Here is a 26,178-nt window from a genome sequence, read left to right as displayed (position 1 = left end):
AAACAAAATGTGGTATATCCATAAAATGAAATATTCAACAATAAAATAAAATGAAGTACTAATACCTTGATGAACTTTGAAAACATGGTAAATGACAAAGACAAGCACCAAAGGTCACATATCATATGATTCCATTTTTATGTCCAAAATAGGCAAATTTCTAGAGATAAAAAGTAGGTTAGTGGTTGCTAGAGGCTAGGAGGAGGGGAGAATTAGGAATGATCACTTATTGGGTATGGAATTTCTTTCGGGGGTGATGCAGATGTCCTGAAATTAAATAGTAGTATTAGTTATACACATTGTAAAGGTACTAAAAGCCACTAAATTGTACATTTTAGAATAGTTAGTTAGAATGGTGACTTCTATGGTGTGTGAATTTTACTTCAATTTTTAAGAAAATCTTCATTGATTGGCAAGAGCCCAGAACCATCATCATCATCATCATTATTGATATATTTTCCTATACTTGTTACTAGTATGTACATATGTATTCTATTTGCTCTACTTTTTTTTTAACCTGAAATTATTTAGTACATTTCCATCTCTACAGTTTCCACAGCTTTTATCTTGGTGCCGTATATATTTTAGTCAGTATGTATATCATAACTTAATCGTTTCTCAAATGTTTAGTGGTTTTCTTTTCTTTTTTTTTTTCCAATTTCAAAGAGTCTTGCTCTAAATGTTTATAAAATAAGAATGTTTAAAACTCTTTGTAGATATTACATTGGTGTTTCTATCCCCAAACAGGGTTTCTGAGTCACTTTTTTTTTTTTTAACCATTTTTATTGTGTTTTCTCTCTGACTGTTCTATGGTACCAGTATATTAATTTATAATCCTACCAATAATGGATGAGAAAAAATAGAAGAGATTAATGTTTGTTGAATGTCTGTTCTCTTCTAGGCACTGTGCCTGGATCATCTATATCCATTATTTCATTCGACTCCCACACCTGTTCCTATAAAATAACTATGGAAGTTGACACAGCTAATAAGAAGATGAGCAAAGATCAGAACCCAAGCATTTTGTCTCCCAAGTTTTATCCTGTTACCACAGCCTTACCAATATTGGTGTTTACCTTTTTTAAAAGTTCCTAATTAATAGAGAAATTCAACATTTTCCCAAGTGATTGTTTAAGGTTTATGTTTACTGTTACATAACAATATTTATTTTTTATTAATTTTTTCTTAATAGATCTTAAACTGCTCTTACCTTTTACACAGTAAGCATTATGTATCAAAGCTTTATCATAATTTTTTGCTTTTGTTTACTCCTCTTAATACAGGCTCTTGATGGAAATGTGTATGATCACCTGAAGGATTATTTAATAGCCTTCAGTCGGACTGAGCTAGAGACATGCCAAGCTGTGCAGAACACATTCCAGTTTTTGTTAGAAACCTCCAGCAAGGCAAGTTACCTTTAATGCAATATGTGATGTTATCCATTTTAGAATCTAAAATGTTTTTGCGTACAAACAAAATGAAGGTAACAATGACATTAGAAGAATGCTTTAAAGGACAAATTTCCTAGAAACATTATTCCTTCTAACAAAGTGAGAGGGTATTTTGTTCTCCTTGATTGAGTTGGTATGAAGGTTAAAAAGGGAGGTGATGATACAGGCTAGCTTAGAACATTAGTCCATTGCCATGTATGTTGCTTTTGAGAAGAATGGCTTAAGAGTTTTATCTTCCACTCAAATTAATCTGAATACACTCATTTCATTCATGTGGGAAAACAACAAGGTCATGTGAGAGTGTGAAGAATAATAAAGTGGCACAAAAGGTAAATTATAAATAGCATTTTATAATCAAAGAAATTAATAATATATCTTGGGTTTTTTAAATAATATCTTGTTTTCAAAAAATTAACTTGCCTTCTCTGTGCTGTCATTCTTTATAGAAATCTTTTCATTTAAGTGTTGAGGTCCATCTACTTTGCTGGCATGTCATACTGTGTATAGAGAAAATAAATGGAATTGATTTTCTTCAGGATCTGACAGATTAAAATTTTTTGCAGTAAAAAAACTGTCCTTTGGAAGATAAATTGTCCCTGTGATTAATAAATCTTATTTTCTTTCTGATAAATTAAGTGCATAGTAAATGTTTCCTGACTGAATGAATACATTTATAAAAATGCATTCATTTTATAACTGCTATTTTGAAAGATCCTGTTCAATTCTCTTTTTGGTAGGGAGAATGGGAACTGGCTAATACCTTAGAAAATTGTTTGGAAAGGAATCAGGATATCCATCTCACAAGACAGTATCCAAAGATGAGAAAGAAAAGGGGCACAGACTCCTTCCTGAATGCCTCTGTGTGTACTTATTCTTGTTTTCAGTGTGCCATAGCTCCAATTCTATTTTTAGAAAAACATTTAAAATGTTAAGTTAATATGGAAACACAAAGATCACTAGTCTGATGCTTTGAAATCCTGTCATATTTCTATATTCTCATATTTTTACCTCCGCTGGGATCCAATAAAAGATATAAAAGGATTGATGTATAGAAAGAAGGATGGATGGATAGATGCATAGTTATGGGAAAGAAAATGTAGACAAATGTTAACTGAAGAATCTAGGTAGTTGGGTATGTGGATGTTTCTGGACAATTCTTTTTTTTTTAATATTTATACATTTGATATTTTCTGTAAGAGAATGTTGGGGAGAAAAATCTAAAAACACTTTGGTTTTGTTCCTTTAATGGAGAGGTTAATTTTTGACTAGTGATCTAATTGTGTTTATTGGTCCACTAAGGTTTTCTGTTTCTTTTTTAGTACATTTTGATAACTTACACTTTACTGTTAGTTTTACAGTCGTCATTTCATTGATTGAATTTGAAGGCATAAATTTGTTTGCCTCCATAGTTGTGTCCCTTTTCATTTTTAATATCGTTTGTGCTTTCTCTCTTACTTTGATCAGACTTACCAGTCTATTTTATTAATGTTTTTCAAGAGCCAGCTTTTGCTCTACTTCTCGGTGTTGTTTTCTATTTCCTTAATTTCTGCCTTTATATTCATTATTTCTTCCTATTTTATTAGTTTCTGTTCTTATGCTTTTTCAAGTTTTTTTTTCTATTAGGGTCTATATTTTCAGTATCTCTTGTTTTCAAGTAAATCCACTTAAAGCTAAAAAAATTATCTCTTTCTACTTTACTGCATTCTCTGATATGTAAGTAGGGCTTTTTAATTGTTTCTGCATTTTCCCTCTCATTAATCCATGACTTATTTAGAAGTGAGTTTTTCCAGTTTTCATTAAGTGTTGGAGTATGGAGTAGGGTGACATTTTTCATTTCTGATTTTATCAGAGAGATTGTCCCCTGACAAAATTTTTTGAAATCTCTTTTTCTAAGAATAGTTAAGATTGAATATACTACCTGTAGTTAATAAAACATAAGCTTCAAAAATAGCTACTATTTTATACAGCACTTACCAATTTTCTGGGAGTTTTTAAGCACATGCTCTGAGGATGGTATTATCATGCTCATTTTATAGAGAGGAAAACAGATTCAGGAAGTATATGTGGCTTGCCCAAGGTCACACACTCACACATAGTGTTTTCCATACTCTACTACTGTCTGTATTTTTAGCTTATATTATTTTCATAGAAAATGAATTAAAAATGTGTAAACTGATTTGGACACAGAGATAAGCTTTTATTTTCCTCTGTTCACTCATAAGAGTATCTTGCTCCCCAGAGGTGAGAAATAAGTGAGATGCTCTTATGTTTAGATTGAAAGTAGTAGTAATAAAAATTTAATAAGAATGATGTAACTAGGAGATATGCCCTTTTGTTCCAAGTACCAGAAGAGCTCACACCTCCAAGTTTTGTGCCATGTGCTTTTCTGTTATGAAGAACTTGTTATGCTTCTCTTGTTATACTGCTGAAAGCAACCTAGTGATCTCATAATCAAAAAAGAAATTTGAAACTCTTGGTTTTTATTGTACACCATTATTATTTTGTCTTTTGGGAGAAGAATCATTTTTTCCGCATATCAAAATTGTAGCTGTACATGTTCTGAAAGATATTTTGGGGGTAATCTATACTGACATTGTAAATTTTAAGGTGCTCTCTGTATTTTTCATCCCCTAAAGGGAAACAGCTGGCCCTAGGAATTTTTGTTTAATTTTAATTACTTATGAAGCTTGCTTTTATCCTTAATATTTTATGAAATGCTTTGTATGTGTAACTGAAGCAGATGTTGTCACAGATACTTTCTCTAGTGTAGTAACTCCAAAGGTAGTTCTGCCGGCCTTACCATTTGTTTATGTGTGCTTGCTTTCTGTCTGCATAGGAAATTCTTCCAATTCATAACCCAACTCTTCTAACAATTCAAAAGTAACAGTGTTATTTTGTATTTCTTTGGAAATTAAATTGTCTAGTACTGTCATTCTTAATACCTTAAAGACCAACCAAAAAGATAAACTTAATAAAATGAAGGTGAAAAAAAACCACATGATCATCTTAAAAGACACAGAAAAAAACATTTCCCAAAATGCAACACTCTTTTGTGATAAAAACACACAGCAAATTAGGAATAGAATGGAACTTCCTTAGCATGATAAAAGGCATTTATGAAAAACCCACATTGAATATCATACTCAATAGTAAAAGACACAAAGCTTTCCCCACCTAAGATCAGTAACACTAGGATGTCCACTTTCACCACTACTATTCACCATTGAACTGGAAGTCCTAATCAGAGCAATTAGGCAAGAAAAAGAAATAGAAGGCATCCAAATTAGAAAGAAAAAAGAAAAATTATCTTTATTTGCAGATGACATGATTGTATATAGAAGATCCTGTAGAATCTACAAAAAGTTCTAGAGCTAATAAACAAATTCAGCAAAAGTTGCAGGTACAGAATCAAAACACAAAAATTAGTTGTGTTTCTGTACTTATAATCAATGAATGAGCTGAAAGAAAATTAAGAAAACAATTCTGACTACAATAGCCTTGAAAAATAAATACTTAGAAATAAATTTAACGAAGAGGGTGAAAGCTTGTATATTAAAAACTACAAAACATTTTGCTGAAGGAAATTAAAGAAGATCTAAATAAATGGAAGTAATAAATGTTTATGGATTGGAAGATTTCATATCACTACTATTTCAATATTCCCCAAAGAAATCCAAAGATTCAGTGCAATTCCTATCAAAATTCCAGTGGCCTTTTTTTTTTAAGAAATGGAAAAGCCAGTCCTCAAAATCATATGGAACTGCAAAGGGCCCTGAAACATTGAAAAGGAAAAACAAAGTTGGAAGATTTACATTTCCCAATTTAAAAACTTACTGCACTGACATAAGGATAGAGGTATAAACTAAGTAAGAATTGAGAGTCCAAAATAAACTCAAACATCAGTTTGTTGAAGTTGATTTCAGCAAGATGTCACAGTGGTTTGATGGAGAAAGAATAGTCTCTTCAACAAAAGGTGGTAAAACAACAGGATAACCACATGCAAAAAAATAAAGTTGAACCCCTATCTCACTCCATATACAGAAATTAACTCAAACTGGATCAATAACCTAAACTAAAAAACTATAGAAGAAAACATAGAGGTAAATCTTTATGACCTTGGATTTGGCAATCTATTCTTAAATTTAGCATCAAAGCATAATCAACAACAACAGCAAAAGACAGATAACTGAACAAATTAGAAGCTTTTGTGCGTCAAAGAACATTATCAAGAATGTGAAAAAGACAACCCATAAAGGGGGAGAAAATATTTACAAACCAAGTGTCTGATAAGAATTTAATATTCAGAATATATACATAACTCTTACAACTCAACACATGAAAGACAAGCAACCAGATTTTAAAGTGGGCAAAGGACTTGAATAAACATCTCTCCAAAGAAAGTGTACAAATGGCCAAATAAGTACATGAAAAGATCCTCAGAACTATTAGTCATTAGAGAAATGCAGATCAAAACCAAAATGAAATACCACTTCCCACCTACTAGGATGGCATTAATAATTAAACACACACACACAAAATAGCAGGTGTTGGCAGGGATGTGGAGAAATTAGAACCCTCGTACTTTGTTGGTGGGAATGTAGAACGGTGCAGACACTGTGAAAAACAGTTTGTTATTTCCTCAAAATGTGTAGCACAGAGTTACCATATGACTTGGCACTTCCACTTCAAGAAAACTGAAAACAAATGTTTAAACAAAAATTTATATGTAAATGTTCACAGCAGTGTTATTCATAATAGCCAATAATTGGAAGCATCCTAAATGTTGATCAGCTGATGATTAGATAAATAAAATAACAATGTATCCATACAGTGGGATATTATTCGTTCAAAAATAGGAATGAACTGCTGATACATCATACAACATGTGTCCCACTGAGTAAAAACTATAGGGAGGAGGGTATATCTAATTACCTCGCCCTCAAAAAATATATAAATAGCTATTACCATATAAAAAGGTGCCTTTTTAGGCTGAGTTGTGTCCCCCTAAAATTCATATGTTGAAGTCCTAACCTCTGGTACCTCAAAATGTTACTGTATTTGGATAAAGGGCCTTTAAAGAGGTTATTAAGGTAAAATGAGGTCATATGTGTGGGCTTTAATTCAGTATGACTGGTATACATATAAGAGGAGATTGGAACACCTACAGGCACAGATGGAAGACCATAAGAAGACACCAGAAAAAGATGGTCATCTACAAGCCAAGAAGAGAGGCCCTCAGAAGAAACCAACCTGCCAAACCTTGATTTTGGACTTTTAGCCTCTAGAACTGTGAGGAAACAAATTTATGTTGTTTGAGCTACCTAGTCGGTGATACTTCATTATGACTGCCCTAGGAAACTAATACAGATTGTACTCACTGTTAATCAATGAAATGGAAATTATAGTCACCACGAGATTCTGTTTTACACTTATGAGATTGACAAAAATAGACAGGAATGATTGTTGGTGAGAATATAGATTAACAGAGGCTTAGAACTTTCCTGGAGGGTACAAATTGATACATCCAACTTAAAAACATTTGACATTATCTGGTCAATTTAAAAATGCACTTAGCTTATGACCCAGCAGTTCCACTCCTAGTAATATATGCTAGATACTCTTGGCACATGTGTACTAGGAGAGTTTTAAAAGAATGTTCATAGCAACCTCCTTTATAAGAGTAGGAAAAGCTAGAAATAACCCAGTTGTCCACTGACAGTAAGATGAATAATGAAATACCATATAGCAGTAAAAACAAAAGATCTATAGGCACATAAAAATGAAAGGTTGTAGGCACATGCATTAATCTGGATGAAATTCACAAATATAATGTTGAGCAAAAAAACAAGTTGCAGAAGAATACACACACTAAGATGCCATTTATACAGGGTTCAGAAATATCCAAAAAAACAGTATCATCTTGAGATACATCAAATATAATAACAGTGTTAAAAGGAAAACAAACAAGGAGCATGATAAAATTCAGTAGGGTGATTGCCTCTAGAGGAGCATGCACTCTTAGAGGGGCCAGTATTTCCCTAAGGGAGTAAAACTGCTTCTGGATATTGAGGGGGAGTTTGCAAAAAAAAAATCTTAGATATCACAGTTGGCCACAGTACATACACACACATGTATACAGTATATATGTGGTATTATAATTTAATCGAAGAAGGTGGTGGGGAAAAATATGTCTAAAAAGGTCCCTGGAATGGGGAGTGGGGTGATACATTTAAAACCATCAGAAAAAGATTGAGGAACACTCCTTTAGAAGGAAGGAAGGTGGGAATGTGATAAAGAGAGGGTATATGGATTTTCAACAATGTTGGTAATGTTTTATTTAACCTCAGTCGTAGATATAGAGGTGTTTATTGAATGGTACTTTAGACAGAGTCACTGTGCTAGTTGCTGAAGGATACATCAGTAATGAGATTTAAGGCCTGATACCACTTTTCACAAGGAATGACAGAGGGGAACAGGAAGGGATGGGGGAGGAGGAGTCCAAGGGGGATGAGGAGACTTTGGAGAGTGAGGAATATGTTCATTATCTTGAATATGGTGATATTTTTATAGATGTATAGGTAAGTTAAGATTTATGAAAGTATACAGTTTAAATATGTACAAGTTTGTTGTGTGTCAGTTATTTTCAGTAGCACCTTTACAGAGAGATTGGACATATATCCCAGAGAAAATGAAAATTTATTTTCACGCAAAAACTTCCATACAAATGTTCAGAGTAGCTTTATTCATAATAGCCAAAAACTGGAAACTGCTTAAATGACCTTTAGTGAATAAAGGATCAAACTGTGGTACTACCACACTATGGAATACTACTCAGCATTAAAAACTAGCAAACTGTTGATACATGCAACAAATTGGATGAACTTCAAGGAAATTATTCTGAGTGAAAACAGCAATCTCAGAAAGATATATGGTGCATGGTTCCAGTAGGTACCATTTGTGAAATACCATATTTATAGAGAGAGAGAACAGATTAGCAATTGCCAGGAATTAGGGATGGGGAAAGTAGATGCAGTTATTATGGAGTAGCACAGGGGAGTCATATGGTGATGGCTCAGTTAAGTAACTTGATTGTGATGGTGGTTACATGAAGCTACACATATGATAAAATTGCATAGACCGCTATACATACACAACCCCAAATAAGTGCATGTATAACTGGTGATCTCTAAATAAGCTTTATGCTTTGTACCAGTGTCGATTTCCCGGTTTTGATATTCACTATAATATAGTTATGCAAGATGCCAGCATTGGGAGGTGCACAGGACCCCTTTGCAACTTCCTTTCAAAATTAATTGTTTGAGAGAAAAGACAGTAACTAACCCAGTACCTCTAGTGTACAGATCTTGTTTTCAATGTGCTTTCTCCCACTGTCTTAAAAAGGGGGTGAGGCACTTTTGGGGACAACAGCACAGATTCTGGGTCTGGGGCATGAAATATTTATGCTAAACTTTAAATAATTTTTCATAATGGAAACCAAGAAAGCTATCAAAACTATCAAAGCTGCTAGATCATCTCAAAAAGACTCAGGATGTGATCTTGCTAGCCAAATATGGGGTAATTTAACATCAATAATGAGAATAATGGCAGTTGATGAAAACGCATTGAATATTTTTAAATTCATGACTTCATAATAATAACTCATTAAAGCTATAATTGGTCATTCTTTGGAGGTTGCTAGGGAAACAACTTGATTTGAAAACTAGATAATAAAGGGAAGAATTAAGCATTTATCTTGCCTTATCCAAACCATACCTCAAGGTAACTAAATGACCTGGAAAGTTTAATAAATCAAAAAGGAATGATGGAATGCCTTGATAAAATGATAGAAAAATCTCTAGTTTTTGCAAACACTAATGGATTTAGGCATTTATGATCATAGGTCTGTTCTGTTAGTTTCCTAGAGCTGCTGTACAAATTACCATAAACTAGATGGGTTAAATCAACGGAAATTTATTCCCTCTGAGTTCTAGGGGCCAAAAGTGAGAAATCAAAGGATCAGCAAGGCTGCACTCCCTCCAGAGATGTTAGAGGAGAATCAGTTTCTTAACCTCCTCCATTGTAGTAGCTTCAGACATTTTGGTTTGTAGTCACATTACTCTAGTCTCTGCCGCTATGGTCTCATTGGCTCCTCTTCTGATTGTGATTTCTTCTGTATGTCTTTTATAATGACGCTTATCATTAGATTTGGACCCAACCACAGAATCCAGAATGATTTCCTTATCTCAAAATCCTTAACAATTAAATCTGCAAAAGGCCTTTTTCCAAGTAAGGTAATGTTCACAAGTTCCAGGGATTAGGACCTGGACATGTCTTTTGGAGGGCCACAGTTCAGCCCATTACAGCTGTTAATATCAAAAACAGGCAAGTCAGAGGCAAGCCTCCTCCTGGAAGTAAACACCACCTTGCCAAAAAATAAAAATAAAACAAAACCCTGATTGCAATCAAGCATCGACTTACAGGGCATACAGGAAACAGAACAGTACAAGGATGTTGTCAACAAAATTCAGGCTGTGAGAAACTCTACAGAACAAAAATTCAGTTTCTTCAACAAATAAGTTGCAAGGGGGATGAGTAAGACAGAGGAAGAAACTTAGATATAAAAAGAAACCTAAGCAACATCATCCATTTGCACTGTGTGGGCCTTATTGTGATCTTGATTTGAAAAACTAAAAAATATTGAACAGGAATTTGAACACTTACTGGTTGTTTTACAATATTGGTTGTAAATTTTAATATGAGTATGTTTTTAAAAGAGTCCTTGTCTTTTAGATATACTGAAATATTCATGGATGAAATGATATGTCTGGGACTTGCTTCAGTATAATTGGGGGTGGAAGAGGTAGGTGGGCTTATCAGCGAAACAAGATTGGCCACGAAGGGATGTTTCTGGAAGTTGGGTGATGGGTACATGGGAATATATTATACTGTTATCTCTACTTTTATATGTGTTTGAAATTTTCCATAACAAAAAGTTAAAATTTTGAAAAGATTGAAATTTCCCCCTCAAGAAAAATAAGAAGATTTTTAGTGCTTGAGAAGGTTTGGCAATTAGAAGGATGATCCTCTTAGATTTTTTTCTGCATGGTGACTAGTGGGGCTCTCAGGGCTGTGTCAAGAGCTGACATGGCTATTCTAGCTTAAAACTGGAATCCAGGAAAAGAAAAAAACACATTTCCCTTTGAGAATATGTTTATTCAGCCAGCCTTCCCTGACCACATTTTCTCAACCACTCCTCACCCTGTCCCACCTCTTCAGTCTGGATTAAATATTACCATCTTTTGTGCTCCCCTACTACCTTCTAAATACTTTCATTGTGTATTTTAATTGTGTAACCTGTTTGGTTCTCCTGGTTTCCAGATTATAAATTCCTTGACTAACTTTGTTTATTCATCTTTATTCAACTATGTATTCCCTCTGCATTTAACATTGGGCCTGGTAAACTCTCTCAGTAAATGGTTGTTGAAGGAGGGGCAAGGGAGCAATAGAGAACTGGGATGTGCTGGTAAATAAGATGCAAAATACACCCCCTACTTTCTCCATCTCCTTAATAAACTCTTCCCAAGACTACTAAGCTGTAGCCACAGAGCTGCTTTAAACTTACTTACCTTCTTCTTCCCATCCTCTGGCAGAGGTGCTAATGACCTGTAATATACTGCAAATGAAAGAATAAAGGGTAAACAGTATAGCAAAGTAGAAAATGGGTCTCTGCACTGTCAAGTGTTGGTGATCTCCACTCTTTCCCAGGGTATAATGTAATGAATTCTTTTCAGATGGCTGTCTTTTGGTGTTATTTGTTTTGCTACTTTCTCTGTATCAGAATTCCCCTTCTGTATAAATTCCTTTCTAGCCTGTTTTCTTGGTAATTTCTTGGTTAAGATGGTAATTATAATATAACTTCCTTTAAAACGCAGCAAGAAGTATTATAAAAATACTACTTTGTGTTATGGATAAGGTTATCTGACAGTTTCCTAGTGGATGGCAATCACCGTAAAACAGACTTTAGGAGACCTACAAAATTCTAGAGCTGGGAGAGACCTGAGAGACTAATGTGCTTCCCTAGTTGCACCCCCCCCCCCATTAGAAAGAATAGCACTTCGTGTAATAACTATCTTTTTGCAGTCTTAAAATAGTGCATACTGTCTAGTCCCCAAATCTGGGCTAGTTTCTAAACTAGTACTTTCCAAATTTAGATCCTTGAGAAAATAGGATAGGACATATGGGTAACAACTGTTATCTAAAAATGAAAAAAAAAATTAATTATCATCTCTTTGACCACATAGTGCTGGATGATTTCTCATTTTTGGAAAGCAGCAGAATAAACCTTACAGATTTTAAAATGCAATTATTGAAATTTTAACCTTGTTAAAAACTTAAAACTATTTTATTTTCTCTTTAGGTGGTACGAGACTATAATCTTCAGCTGTTTTTACAAGAAAATGCTGTATTTCACAAACCCCAGCCCTTCCAGTTCCAGCCTTGTGACAGTGATACTGTAAGGAAATTCCAGATTTTCATTTCACTTGTTTTTAAGCTATGTTTGTGCTTAAGTAACTATTATCCTTGGAATAGAGAGACAGAAAAAACTTAGTATGTCTCAATAGTTTTACAACAAAACTGTGAGGATGCAGAGAAACTGTGACATTTCTCCTTTCTAAAATATGACTAACACACCCAATACCTCTATGCTAACAACTTTCTGCTTAATATGGTTAAATTATAAAACAAGTTAATAGAAATCTGAAAACTGAACAGAGGTAAGAAGAAACTATACTTAATAAATATTTTTCAGTTCAGATATAAATTATGCTTTCTATCCATGAAATTATTCACGTGTATACCCTTCCAAAGAAACTAGTGGTTAAATTTTAACCAGAATAGGATTAATAAATAGAATAATGAATATGTGCATGCAAATACTTTTATTGATTTTTATTAAAAAAATTACAGGCCCTTTATAATTCCTTTCACATTTCTTAGAATGTTAAAGTATTGACACAAATGCCAAATTGGCAATTTTTTAAAAGCAGACATCATACATTTTTATCCTTGAGTTTACTCTATGAAAAATGATTGCCATTTTTTAATTTAAAAAAAATAGAACTGAAATGCTAATTTGATAACATAAAAAAAGATATTTAACTTCTGCAAGGTGAGAAAGCACATGTTGGCATATACATTCTCTCAATGTAGTCAAGCTAAGAGGGAAGTCAAGTTATATTGGTAAAGTCTGTTGGTAAACCTAGAATCAAAACCAGGGGAGTTTATGATATCAGAGTTTAATGGTATCAGTTTAATAGAAACCTTACCTTCATTACTTTTCCTACTAAATTTAAGTAGCCCTATTAGTGGCTATATAAAGAAAAGTAGGAAATCAGCATTTCTCTCTAAATTATTAACTCTTGCCCTTTATTGTATAGTAGTGCCTTTTTTTTTTATCCATCAGCTTTTGCTTAGTGATTCAGTGACATTATCCTGAAGACAGGGTATAGGCAAGTTTGCCAAACTTGACTAAAAGTTGTGACTAATTTGAGATTGTTTTATCTTTGCCCATTTTCCTCAGAAAAATCAGAATAACAGTGACTCTCATCTCACTCGTCCAAAGCCCAGTGACAACCCTAAACCTTTGTTTCTAGACACTGTGCTAAATGTTCTTAGCTGTGTGTCCCGGTTTGCCTTAAAATTCTAACTCTATGCTGTTTTCTGTCCTTGTGCAATCTTTACTGGGCAGAGTTTAAAAGCTGCCCAACTGGTGGATATTGAGCTCTCCCCTGTCAGTGCTCTGAGAATGACCATAGCTGAGGTATATGGGGGTGTGGGGCAAGGGTGGGAGGGATGGTGTGTGTGGGCTTGCATGTTAATGAAGGGTGGTATTGGGATGAAAATTACAAATATATGTGTAAGGGGCTGCTGAATACATAAACTGGAGCTTTCCGTTTTCCCTTAAAATTTAGGGATTTCTTTTCCTGTTTTTATAGTGAAAAGATTGAGCTGCTCATTTTTCATCTTGTCTAAAGCACATTAGTTTTCCTCAACAGGAATGCTGGAAATAACCTTAGAGCTAATCTTGCCTTTATTAAAGGAGAAACTGAAGCCTAGAAAGGAAAAGAGACTTGTCCAGAGTCATACAGTGAATTAATGACACATTAACATCCTGATTGCAATTTAATGTTCTCTCCACATGCTACTCTGTTTTCTGGGAAGAAATATTCAGCCCTTGGGGAACAATTACTTTTTTCATGATGGAAAAAGATAAATGCCCACATGTTCATAAAAATCATTCTAGATTGTCAACCATTGAAAGTCTTTAGAATAATCATTTTGAAAATGTTTTACCTGTAAAATATTTTTGTATGTAATTTTTGTATTGTTGTAAACTAAGTATTCTTACTGCCCACAAAGAATAAAATCCCAAATAATTATTTTTATTCAGTGTAGTGTAGTACTGTTCTTTCATATGAGAATGGAGCCATTATTTACTTATTTCTCTGGTTTCCTCTTGGCATTGATAGCACTAAGCCAGTCATGGAGTGGAGAGCACCAGTCAGTGCCCATTAACTCACCCTTCCTGCCAGGTGAATGTGGGACATGTAGGAAAGACTAATTGTCACTGTCTTATGTTGTATTTCTGAATTGCTATTGATCCTATCCTATTTTGAAGCACGTTTAAATTCAACATATATTGAGCCCCTACTGTATCTGTCTGAGTACCAGTCATTCAGATAGGTGCTGAGGATAGCTACTACCTGTTAAGCTATAGGCACTGGGCTAGATGAGCCCACTGACATGTACACAAATAAGGAAAATATAATGAAGCAAGGGCTGTATATGATAGAGTGCTGTTAATGGTGTCCATTGATGGGTACAATTAATGCATCCTGATGTAGTATAATTTTTAACAATTTTGTTAAAAGGCATATTGACATATCATATAATTTACCCATTTCAAGCATATTATTCACTGATTTTTAGTAAATTTACCAAATTGTGAAACCATTATCATAAATAAGTTTTAGAGGGGGGAGGGTATAGCTCAGTGGCAGAGTGCATGCCTAGCATGCATGAGGTCCTTGGTTCAATCCCCAGCACTGCCATTAAAAATAAATAAGTAAACAAACCTTGTAAAAAAAATAAATAAGTAAGTAAGTTTTAAAACATTTTCATGACCCCAGTAAGATCCCTTATGACCATTTACCATTAATCCCTATTCCCATCCCTTACCCCCAGGCAACCCTAATCTATTTTCTTTCTCTATAGATTTGCCTTTTCTAAACATTTCATATAAACTGAATCAGTTATACAATATGTGATCTCTTATGTCTTGCTTCTTTTACTTAGCATGTTTTTGAAGTTCATCTATATTGTAGAATGTATCCATAGTTTGTCCCTTTTTGTTGCTGAATAGTATTCCACTGTGTGACTATACCACATTCTGTTTATCTGTTCACCAGTTGATGGACATTTCAGTTGTTATCTACTTTTTTCTGTTATGAATAATGCTGCTGTTAACATTTGTGTGCAAGTCTTTGTATGACTATGTTTTCATTACTCTTGAGTTGCTGGGTCATATGGTAAACTTATGTTTAACTTTTTAAGAAATTGCCAAATTTTTTTCCAGATTGGCTGCACCATTTTATATTTCTGCCACCATGTATATGGGTTCTTGTTTCTCCACAACTTTGCTACCATTTGTTATTGTCTGTCTCTTTGATTATAGCCATCCTAATGGCTATGAAATACTATCTTATTGTGACTTCGATTTACATTAACCTAATGACTAATGATGTTGAGTATCTTTTAATGAGCTTATTAGTGATTCATATATTTACTTTGGTAAAATGTCTATTCAAACATTTTGTCTTTTTTTAATTGGATTGTTTGTCTTCCTAGTATGGATTAAATCTTGAAGATAAATTGAAATTTACTCTGCAGTGATTGAAAAACAACATGCCAGGAAGTGAAAAAATTAATTGAAAATAATAAAAGTAATAGATGGCATTCATTGAACATTTATTTCATGCTAGACATTTTTGTAATTACATTACCTATATTAACTCGTTTAATCCTCTCAACAACTGTATATTGTAGGTGCTATTTTTAATCCTCACTTTATAGTTGAGGAAGCTATGGTTAAGAAATTTGCTCAAGATCACTCAGCTAATGGAGAAGGTGTGCAGAAAAGTGAACACTTCTACACTGTTGGTGGGAATGTAATTTGGTGCAGTTACTATGGAAAACAGTACGGGGATTTCTTAAAAAACTAAGAATAGGCTTACCATATGATCCAGCAATCCCACTCCTGGGCATATATCTGGAGAAAATTCTAATTCGAAAAGGTACATGCACTCCAGTATTCATAGCACTACAACAGCCAAGGCAACTTAAATGTCAATCGACAGATGAATGGATAAGGATGTGGTATATATACACAATGGAATACTACTCAGCCATAAAAAGGAATGAAATAAAGCTATTTGCAGCAACATGGATGGACCTAGAGATTATCATATTAAGTGAAGTAAGTCAGACAGAGAAAGCCAGATATCATATGATATCATTTATATGTGGAATCTAAAAAAATGACACAAATGAACTTATTTACAAAAACAGAAAGGGTCTCATAGACATAGGAAACAAACTTATGGTTCCCAAAGGGGAAAGCAGGTAGGAGAAGGATAAATTAGGAGTTTGGGATTAGCAGATACAAACTACTATATGTAAAAATAGATAAATGACAAGGTCCTACTGTATAGCACAGGGAACTATATTCAGTTTCCTGTAATAAACCATAATGGAAAAGAATATTTAAAAGAATATGTATATATGAATCACTGTACTGTACACCAGAAACTAACACAACATTGTAAGTTGACAATAATTCAATTAAAAATGTTAAAAAAAAAGTGGGGGGAGAATGTATAGCTTAGTGGTAGAGTGCATGCCTAGCATGCATGAGGTCTGAGTTCAATCCCCAGTACCGCTGTTAAAGTAAATAAATAAAAATAAACCTAATTGCCTCACCCCCCCAAAAAATAAAAATAAATAAAATGTTGGGAAAAAAACCACTCAGCTAATAAGTGTTGAAGCCAGAAAAGCTTGAAAGTATATTATCTGTATTTGAAATAGCAAGTAGTCTTGGGATAGTGAGGGAGTGGAACAACCCCATAAATTTAAGTTGCAACCAGATTTTGTGTTTGACTTTTACATATGGTAGTATATGAGGAACTATGGAATGTTTTCAAGTGGGAAAGTCATATGATAATTGCCAGTGGGTTCCCCCTGCAGGACAGTGTTGTTCCTTAATTTTATTTTGAATTTTATCATTTGTATTAGGAACTTGGAATTACTTACAGTAACACATTCATTTTTAATTTACTCAGTAGATATTTATTGTATATAATTTGCATATGTCCTTGCCTTATATAGAGAAGGGTATTCAATAAATATTTTATCTAGATTTTCATAAGATGTATTTAGAGAAGCCACAGAACTTTTAAAGTTACTACCGTGATTAAATGTGAATTACTTTCTTCTAAAGATTTTCATATACTGTCTTAATGTTTTAAAAAAAAATTTTTTTTTTTTGGTGGGTAACACTAATTAGGTTTATTTATTTATTTTAGTATTAACCATAAGATGATTACAAATGACAGTGATCAATGGGAAGTTTTGTCTGATATAATAACTTAGTAGCTGTCTCACGGTTAATACTGAAACATTTCTTTGTCTCTATTTCCATATAGAGTTACTGGTTTCTAACATATCCTATCTTTAGAGTATCTTCAAATACCATTTCTTAGATGATACCAGAAAGTCAAAAATCCTTTCTAGAAAGAGTAAAGATCACTTTTTTTTTTAACCGAAATGAAAGTTTTTAATGCATGATTATTCTGAGAAGGATATGGAAGGTACCCTAAAATTCCTACCCACAAGAAAATTATATTCTATGAGGGAGAATTGACGAGTACATTTATCAGGATCTCTATATTGAAGGGTCATTCAGCTGTCACATGGGTCCTACTTGTATTAGATTCATACAGGTGTTGTACAGTGAGAAATCATGCGCTTTGGAGCCAAATCCTGGCTGTGCTATGTGCTACCTGTGTTTATTTATAAACACACACACACACACACACACACACACACACACACACACACACACATATATATATAAATATATATATATTTAATAATATATGTATATTTAACCTCTTTGATTCAGCTTCCTCATGTGTAAAATGACTCCCTTATTGGGTTTGAAAATGAAATGAGATACTTAATTGTTTGACTCAATGCATGGCACATAGTAGATACAGAATAAATGTGGATGGACTTTTTTTTCTATCCACAAGACGAGTATATTTTATTTTTTAAGGTTGTGCCGCTAATTACTACAGGGAGATACTAAAATACCAAATATGGAAGACAATACCAAGATTTTGAAATATTATAAGACTTTTGCAGTCATGGTCCTCAGCTCTTAAATCTCTTACTTAATTGATCATGGAAAGTCCCTTGAGACTTCTGTTCTCCTATTTTATTCCACAAGGCAGAGCTCACCAACCTCTCAGTTTTTTAAGCTTAAAAGGCAATCTGTGTGGAATAAAGAGTAGCCAACAGCTACCAGTGTCCATTCTTAGTCCTCTTATGTAAGTACATGACTTGCACTGCTGAGCACCTCTCTGCCCTACATACATCTCAGTGTGTCTCCCTTCCATTACCAAACTAGTGATGTGTGCCCTTAGGGAGCATTTCCTCACATCCTATGAAAAAGGACAAGGTCAACCTGGGATGAGAAATAATATGAGAAACATGCATGTCTACAAAACTTAGATAAGTATGATCTGTACAGGCAGGAAAAACGTAAAGAAATGTTTCCCCCAGATTTCCTGGTGGGGATGAGAAAACCCTTTCCTCTTTACCTTCTCTGAATTGCAAATAGTAAGATACTCACAGATAATTTTTGTTTTTTTGAAGCTAACATTAGATTTCCAATATATATTCTTTTCCTGTTGTTTGAACCACTAGTTTTGATATTTAATTCTACTGTCTATGGATTAACAGTTATGACCACTTGCTGTAATTAGGATTTTGCACATTAAAGTTTCACTTAAGTGGGGCAGTTTATGCATTTATTAAAAATAAGTGTTTAGCAAAAATACTCTTTGTCTGTAAAAGACTATATGGTGTCAATATTTCATACTGAGAATTTACCTGAAAATTCTCATTACTATGAGTGGTTCTTTCTGCTGATGGGAACCTTGTATTGCATATAGCATTGGCTTATTAGCATGAAAGCATTTTGATAGAGAATTTTTGAGAAATCCTCCTGATGGATAAATGGGTACCATCCTTCTACACATATAATGGCCACAGTATCCCAAAAATGAAAGGTTCTGATTACGGACATGAGTGTCACTTTCTAGAATCGGTAGTACCTACAGTCAGGTATTCAAAGGGGGCTGTCCTAAGTTCTTCAGCCTTTCAAAAAAGTCTTACTTTTTATAGAAAACCTACCATCTATATAATAGATTTTTCTCCCAACCCGGTGCCTTTTCTAGCCATCCAGAGGAATCCAGAGTTTCCCATCAATGTCTTAGTAATGTATTGACATACAAGGAGCCTGGAGATTAATTAACCTTGTGATTGTGGCTCTTAAAGCAAAGTCTTTGTAAGCGCTACCAAAATAAAGGTGTATTCCTCATGCAGCTATTCTGTAGTCATGTCTCTAGATATATCTGGAGAGTACCAGACACAAGGTGGTTTTTTTTTTTTTTTTGGAGTTTCTTGTTTTGTTTTCATGTCATTACTCAGGAACATATTTTTCTCTTAGATTTACCTTTGGTATTCTAAGCCGAGACAAGACAAGTGTGCTCCATTTTCAGAGTTCTCATCAGCAGCTCACCCAAGCCTTACTGAAATGTATATATCCTCTTCTTCAGTAGTCCACAATTTTCCATAAATGCCCAAAAGCTCAAGTCACATTAATTGTGTTCCAGTTTACTCCCCTCAAGAGATGAGGCACACTTAACCCAGTTATCCAGATGAGTTGCCACTTCTAAGTAAAAGTGCTGCTGTCCAACCATAGCCAGAATAAGTTAAATTATGTCTCTAAGAAACATTGCTTCACTTCTCTCCAAGGTGTGTGATAAATTTAAAATATGTGAATTAAAGTTCCATAGTTTCTTATCAAAAGCTTTTAGCCAGATGTGTCTCAAAAATTCAAATTTTCTCAGGTTTTAGAAAGATGATCCATATACCATATGTTGTAATACCCTGAGCAGGGTGTATGGAAGTACTCTGTGATCAAACACAGTATTTTTGCAATAAAACATTTGAATATGCATTTCAAGTGAAATAAATGAAAACTATAAATAACCTCTCTTTAGTTCAAGTCAAATTTTGGCACAAATGAGTTTTTGTTCCAAATAATAAATAAGCCAAAAAATAAATAAATAAACCAAAAAGACCTGTGATTTTCAGAGTATTCTGGATTGCACAATTACAGTACTGTGAACCTGTATAAACATGAGTGCTAACAAAATAGTAGCCTACAAAGATCCAGATGTTTTTTTACTTGAAGAGATTCTTTTGAAAACATAATAATTGACTTTATTGAAATAATTAACAGTATAGTGTTTAATTTCATAAAGAATAAGTTGGATCAAATACTTAATACATTTCTTATCTCTCAATAAACTGAGAAATACTAATACAAATTCCTTGAATGAGAGTTAATAAGATTGTTCCTGGCATATGATATTGGCATGACAACCCTAACATTATCTTTTCTTGAAATTGGGTTGGAATGCTTGTATTCTACTATGTTAGTGGTTTTTATTCATCATACATGACCATCTTTTTCTCTTTCAAATGGTTATATTTTGGTTACAGATGTGAAAAATAATTGTTATGTTTCTTGTTGTTATTATGTTGTCCTTCTATGCTCAGGCTCAGATACCTGTCTGAGCCTTCTATCCCCTCCCTTATGTTAACCTCAAAATGAACTGAAATGATATCTTGAGAGGGTATCTGAGGACAAAATGGTTAAGATGACTTAAAGACTAATTCAAGAATATTCGAATGTTAATTTTATAGTCTAGTTCTTTGAAGTTATTTACTAACTTTATAAATTGTGAACATACTAATTTTAATATTACATTCTAAAAATTGGTAATTTTTAACAACAACATTGCTAGGCCTGAAAGTCTTCTTAAACTCTTTTGAAACAGTTTGGCTTTTGTTTTTCTAAAAATAAAATTAAATCAAAAGATGTCCCACCTCTAAATAAAAGACTAGCCAAAATTTCATTGAAAAGAAATTTGTATTTTAACTATCTTTTTCAATATTACTGTCTCTAGCTGTGTTATATTAGCATTAGATAAATAGAAGAATTAATAAAACACTACAGTTGTATAAAGATAGCAAGGAATCTCATGAGATCTCAAGACAAGCTCTAGATCCAGCACTTAATGACTAAGTGGCCTAATAAAGGCACATACCTTTTTTTTTTTTTTTTTTTTTTTTAGTTTGGACACATTACCTTGCAACTTTTCTTTCAGTATTCCAGAGCCATCCCTATCTGTCTATAGGCATAAATCTCTCTTTTCATATAATTTTACATAAACAGAATCATATTTTCTCTCCATTCAGTCTCCTTTTTCCTTTTCCTTCTAACTTTTCTCCTCCCCCTGGTACCACCCCCCACCATCTCCTTCCCCAGGTAGGGTCAGCAACCTGATCACATACCTTTTTTGAGCCTACATTTCCATACCTATAAAGTGAGAATAGTCTCTAGTAGTATTGTTTTGAGAACTAAACGTATGTAAAGCAGTTAGCACAGAGCTTAAATATTCAATAAATGGTAACTTTCCCCCCCAAATTAATACAGTTTTATAGTTTTCTAATTATAAAAAAGCATTAAAAACTGTTTTCACTTGAACCCTCACTATTCAGAGGTGTAACCACTGGTAACATTTTGGTCAGTATCCTTCTGAACATCTATCTCTCTGCAATTACGTACATACATGGATGTGGATACACAACTTTATAGAAGGGGATTTATAATATACAGAATTGAATTTAAACTTTTTTTTCTCATTCAGCTTTATTTCACATCTATCTAATATTTGCATTATCTATACTCCCTAACCATCTCAGAAATTTGACATCCTGCACCTCCCATCAAATATTCTTTTATGTTGTTCATCTGCAGTACCTCCTGAAATTATGCCATGAATTTAAATTAAAATTATGCTTTAACAATATTTTTATAATTTTTACAGAGTCTCTTCTGCTCTTGGGTTAGGCTAGGCTCTTGGATGATGCTTTAAAAGAAATCTGGAGCTCAAAGCAGTAGCAGTAGAATAGCATAATTTCTGGATCTCTCATCAAGAGAACACAGTATTCCCAGTGCTTACAGCCAATGCATGAGCCTGTTTGTTCTCATAAAATTAATTGCAGCACTAGAATCTGAGATTTCTTGGATTGGAAGAATTAATATTGTATAATGGCCATACTACCCAAAGCAATCTACAGATTTAATGCGATTCCTGTCAAATTACCTAGGATATTTTTCACAGGACTAGAGCAAATAATCCTAAAATTTATATGGAATCACAAAAGACTCAGAATTGCCAAAGCAATACTGAAGAAAAAGAACAAAGCTGGAGGAATAACCCTCCCAGACGTCAGACAATTCTACAGAGCTACAGTAATCAAAACAGCATGGTACTGGCACAAAAACAGACATATGGATCAATGGAACAGAATAGAAAGCCCAGAAATAAACCCACAGACTTCAGTCAATTAATCTTCAACAAAGGAGATAAGAATATACAATGAAGAAAAGACAGCCTCTTCAGCAAGTGGTGTTGGGAAAGCCAGACAGCCACATGTAAATCAGTGAAGTAAGAACACAGCCACACACCATACACAGAAATAAACTCAAAATGGCTTAAAGACTTAAATATAAGACAAGACACTGTAAACCTCCTAGAAGAAAAAATAAGCAAAACATTCTCTGACATAAATCTTACTAATGTTCTCCTAGAGCAGTCTACCTAGGCAATAAAAATAAAAGCAAAAATAAACAAATGGGACCTAATTAAATTTATAAGCTTTTGCACAGCAAAGGAAACTATAAACAAAACAAAAAGATAACCTACACCCATTATTAGTTAGATGTGAAATGGGAGAAAATATTTTCAAATGATGGGACTGACAAGGACTTAATTTCCAGAGTATACAAACACTTCATACAACTCAATAACAAGAAAACAAACAACCCAATCAAAAAATGGGCAGAAGGCCTAAACAAACATTTTTTCAAAAAAGACATGCAAACGGCCAATGGGCATATGAAAAAATGCTCACTATCACTAATTATCAAAGAAATGCAAATCAAAACTACAATGAAGTATCACCTCATACCAGTCAAAATAGCCAGCATTAAAAAGTCCAGAAATGATAAGTGCTGACGAGGGTGTGGAGAAAAGGGAATCCTCCCACACTGTTGGTGGAGATGTAGTTTGGTGCAGCCATTCTGGAAAACAATATGGAGATTCCTCAAAAACCTAAAGTAGACTTACCTACAATTTAGCAATCCCACCCTGGGCATATATCTGGAGGGAACTCTAATTCAAAAAGATACATGCACCCCAGTGGTCATAGCAGCACTACTTACAATAGCTAGGATGTGGAAACAACCTAAATGGCTGTTGACAGATGACCGGATAAAGAAGCTGTGGTATATTTAATCAAAATTCATCAAACTGTACATTTGAAATATGTGTAGTTTACTGTACAGGAACCATACCACAGTAAAGGTATTTTTTAAAAAAAGAAGCTGTGGTATTTTTATACAATGGAATACTACTCAGCCATAAAAAAGAATAAGATAATGCCATTTGCAGCAACATGAATGGACCTGGAGATTGTCATTCTAAGTGAAGTAAGCCAGAAAGAGACAAGTACCATATGATGTCACTTACATGTGGAATCTAAAATATGATACCAGTGTACTTATTTACAAAACAGAAACAGACTCACAGACATAGAAAACAAACTTAAAAGAAGAACAACTGTAATGAAAAAGAATATGAAAAGGAATATATATATATATGTATATATATGACTTAAACATTATGCTGTATACCAGAAATTGACACAACATTAAAAACTGACTATACTTCAATAAAAAAAAAAAAAAAAGAAAACAAACTTATGGTTATGGGGTGGGGGAGAGGGAGGTGGGGGGATAACTTGGGAGTTTGGGATTAGCAGATACAACTTACTATATAAAAAAAAAGGTCCTACTGTATAGCACAGGAAACTATATTCAACATCTTAATAGCCTATAATGAAAGAGAATATGAAAAGGAATATATATGTATTTGTATAACTGAATCACTATGCTGTACACCAGAAAATAACACAACATTGTAAACCAACTATACTTCAATTTAAAAAAGAAAAGAATCTGAGATTGCATCTCATCTTCAGGTGTCTTGATTTTCAGCTGAGGAAGCTGAGGCCCAGAGGCAGTTCAGTACATTTGCCAGGATGACATAGCTAGGTCTCTTTGAGGAGTAAATATATGTACAATGTAAATGTATTTGAGGATAAATGTACTTCATATTTCAATGTATACTTTTTAAGAAATAAATTTCATAAAATAAAATTTATAAAAATCCCTTAATTTGGAGATTCAAAACAATTCTTTTCTTATTCATCCATTTTTAATGAATTTTGTAGTGAGAACTTAACCAGAAAGAAGGAGACCTTTTATTTTACAAGCGGGAGAGGCATTTCAATCCTAAAGTAAGCTTTGAGAACCTGTATTAAAATGCATGGCACTCAGTAAATTAGTTTCCTTTCTCCTCTGCTCTTTTTGTTCTTCCCCACACAAAAAAATACTTTCCTTCTTTCATTAGAAATTGATTCTAATTCAGTATATTTATGCTCTTGTCACTTCTGAAGGCACCATTCTAATAGTCTGGTGGCCTGGTCCTCACTTTAGAATCAGGGCATTAGGTTGTATTTGTTTAACCAACCTTTACTGAGGGCATTTATGTACTATTAGGCATGGTGCTGGATGCCAGGAATGCATCTATTCAAAGACTCAGATTGTCTGAAGACAAACAAGAAACATACGTGTAGCAATCACAGTGTAATGTCATATTTGCCTGAGAGTAGCCACTCAATAAATGTCTCACAAATGAGTACATTAATATAATGGAAATATGTCAAAAGTGAAGGAGCCCCTGAGCCTGTCTGCAAAAGTCAGGGATGATTTCACAGAGAATGTAGATTTGAACTGAGATTTGAAGAATAACTAGGAATTTGTGGACAAAAAAAGATAGGGAAGTTATTCTAACCAGAGGGAACAGTACTCAAAAGCATAAGCTTTTATTTGAGTTGACATTTTCCAGGAAAAGACCTATCTACTTCTAAAATTTTTTACTAAAACTTGTATAACTTCTCAAATCCGATGTTTCCAAAGATTTCAAGATTTAGTTGACCTAACTTATCAGATGCCCAGACTGATACAGGATAATGAAAAACTATCTATCCCACATTTAAAAGTTGATAGGAAATTTCTTTATAACATTTTTCTTCAGTTTGTAATTTATTTTAATTATTTTGTGCTGTTGTTATTCTAAGAATTGTTATGTTATTACATATGTCTCTTTAAAAATAATCAAGATAAATAAGTGAACTTTTCCAGAGCAAGGCTGTAGTGCTGTTTGATATTTAGTTTTTAAATTCTCATATTCTGCTTCAGGAAAATAACAGTGTTTTTTAAATTATTATGCTTAATAGCTTATATATGTTACTATTCTCTTATATATTTTAACTACATTTTTAAGAAGTAAATGAAAGTGTTAAAAGTATGAACTAATGATTAAATTAGCCAACATTTAAAAAGAAGCAGTCACTAAACAGTTCCTTTGCTGGAATCAACCACCATCTTAAAAGATAATGATCTTTACTAGATCTGATTTATATTGATCTTTGATAAGAGAGGTGGCATTAGAACATTTCTCTATGTATTGCTTAATACCCTGGGCTGTTTGCCTTATATGGAATTCTCATTTGTCTAGACCTGTGTTAACAGGTAGCTTCCACATATCTTTCCATGGCTTGATTTCAGAATTCATAAAAAAGATAAATTAACTTTAATTATACTTATGTGTCATTCCTTGCCCGGAGGACCCCAAAATCATATCTCCCAATCTGTGGTCTCTCCTGATCATTGGGCCCTCCTGTTTTAGAAATAGAAACCCATAGAGAATGGGAAAAAAAACTCTTATCTTTATTTCCCCAACTCTTAAGTACAGATAATACTCAGTAAAAAGGTACAGATTCTGTGTGGACAAGTTGTCCGTGGCCTGTCTGCAGTCAATAGACATTTTAGACCCACTTACTAGTTCCTAAAATGTGGTGCAATAATAAAAATTAAATTTCTCCATCAATTGCCTCCTTTCTCATCTACTCTGCTCTCTACAGGTTCATTCTCTCTGAGATCCTTTCATTATATCTTCAGTCTTGTTTTTGATTCATTTTTTGGGCTATCAAGAACCTGGGAATTATTTGGATTTTTTATTAACAGTAATGAGAAAAATTTTGTTTCTGGTAATTTTCAGTTGGGTCTTTAATGGTCACAATGACCATTTATAGAATCTTATGTGTATACTGTAAGAGAATG

The 26,178-nt window shown here is 33.6% G+C and overlaps 1 protein-coding gene across 2 annotated transcripts in view; it reads left to right on the top strand.

The window, feature by feature from the left end:
• FCHSD2 (FCH and double SH3 domains 2) overlaps positions 1 to 26,178 on the top strand; it is a 194,331-nt gene that overhangs the window by 116,500 nt on the left and 51,653 nt on the right. For both annotated transcript variants that reach the window (XM_010989217.3, XM_064492675.1), the window contains 2 exons: positions 1,284 to 1,406; positions 11,869 to 11,964. In XM_010989217.3, the coding sequence (XP_010987519.1) occupies positions 1,284 to 1,406; positions 11,869 to 11,964 (219 nt within the window). The remainder of the gene's footprint in view (positions 1 to 1,283; positions 1,407 to 11,868; positions 11,965 to 26,178) is intronic.

The sequence above is a fragment of the Camelus dromedarius genome, chromosome 12, assembly GCF_036321535.1.
Source record: "Camelus dromedarius isolate mCamDro1 chromosome 12, mCamDro1.pat, whole genome shotgun sequence".
Lineage (NCBI taxonomy): Eukaryota > Metazoa > Chordata > Mammalia > Artiodactyla > Camelidae > Camelus > Camelus dromedarius.
This window is presented reverse-complemented; position numbering and strand designations above follow the sequence as displayed.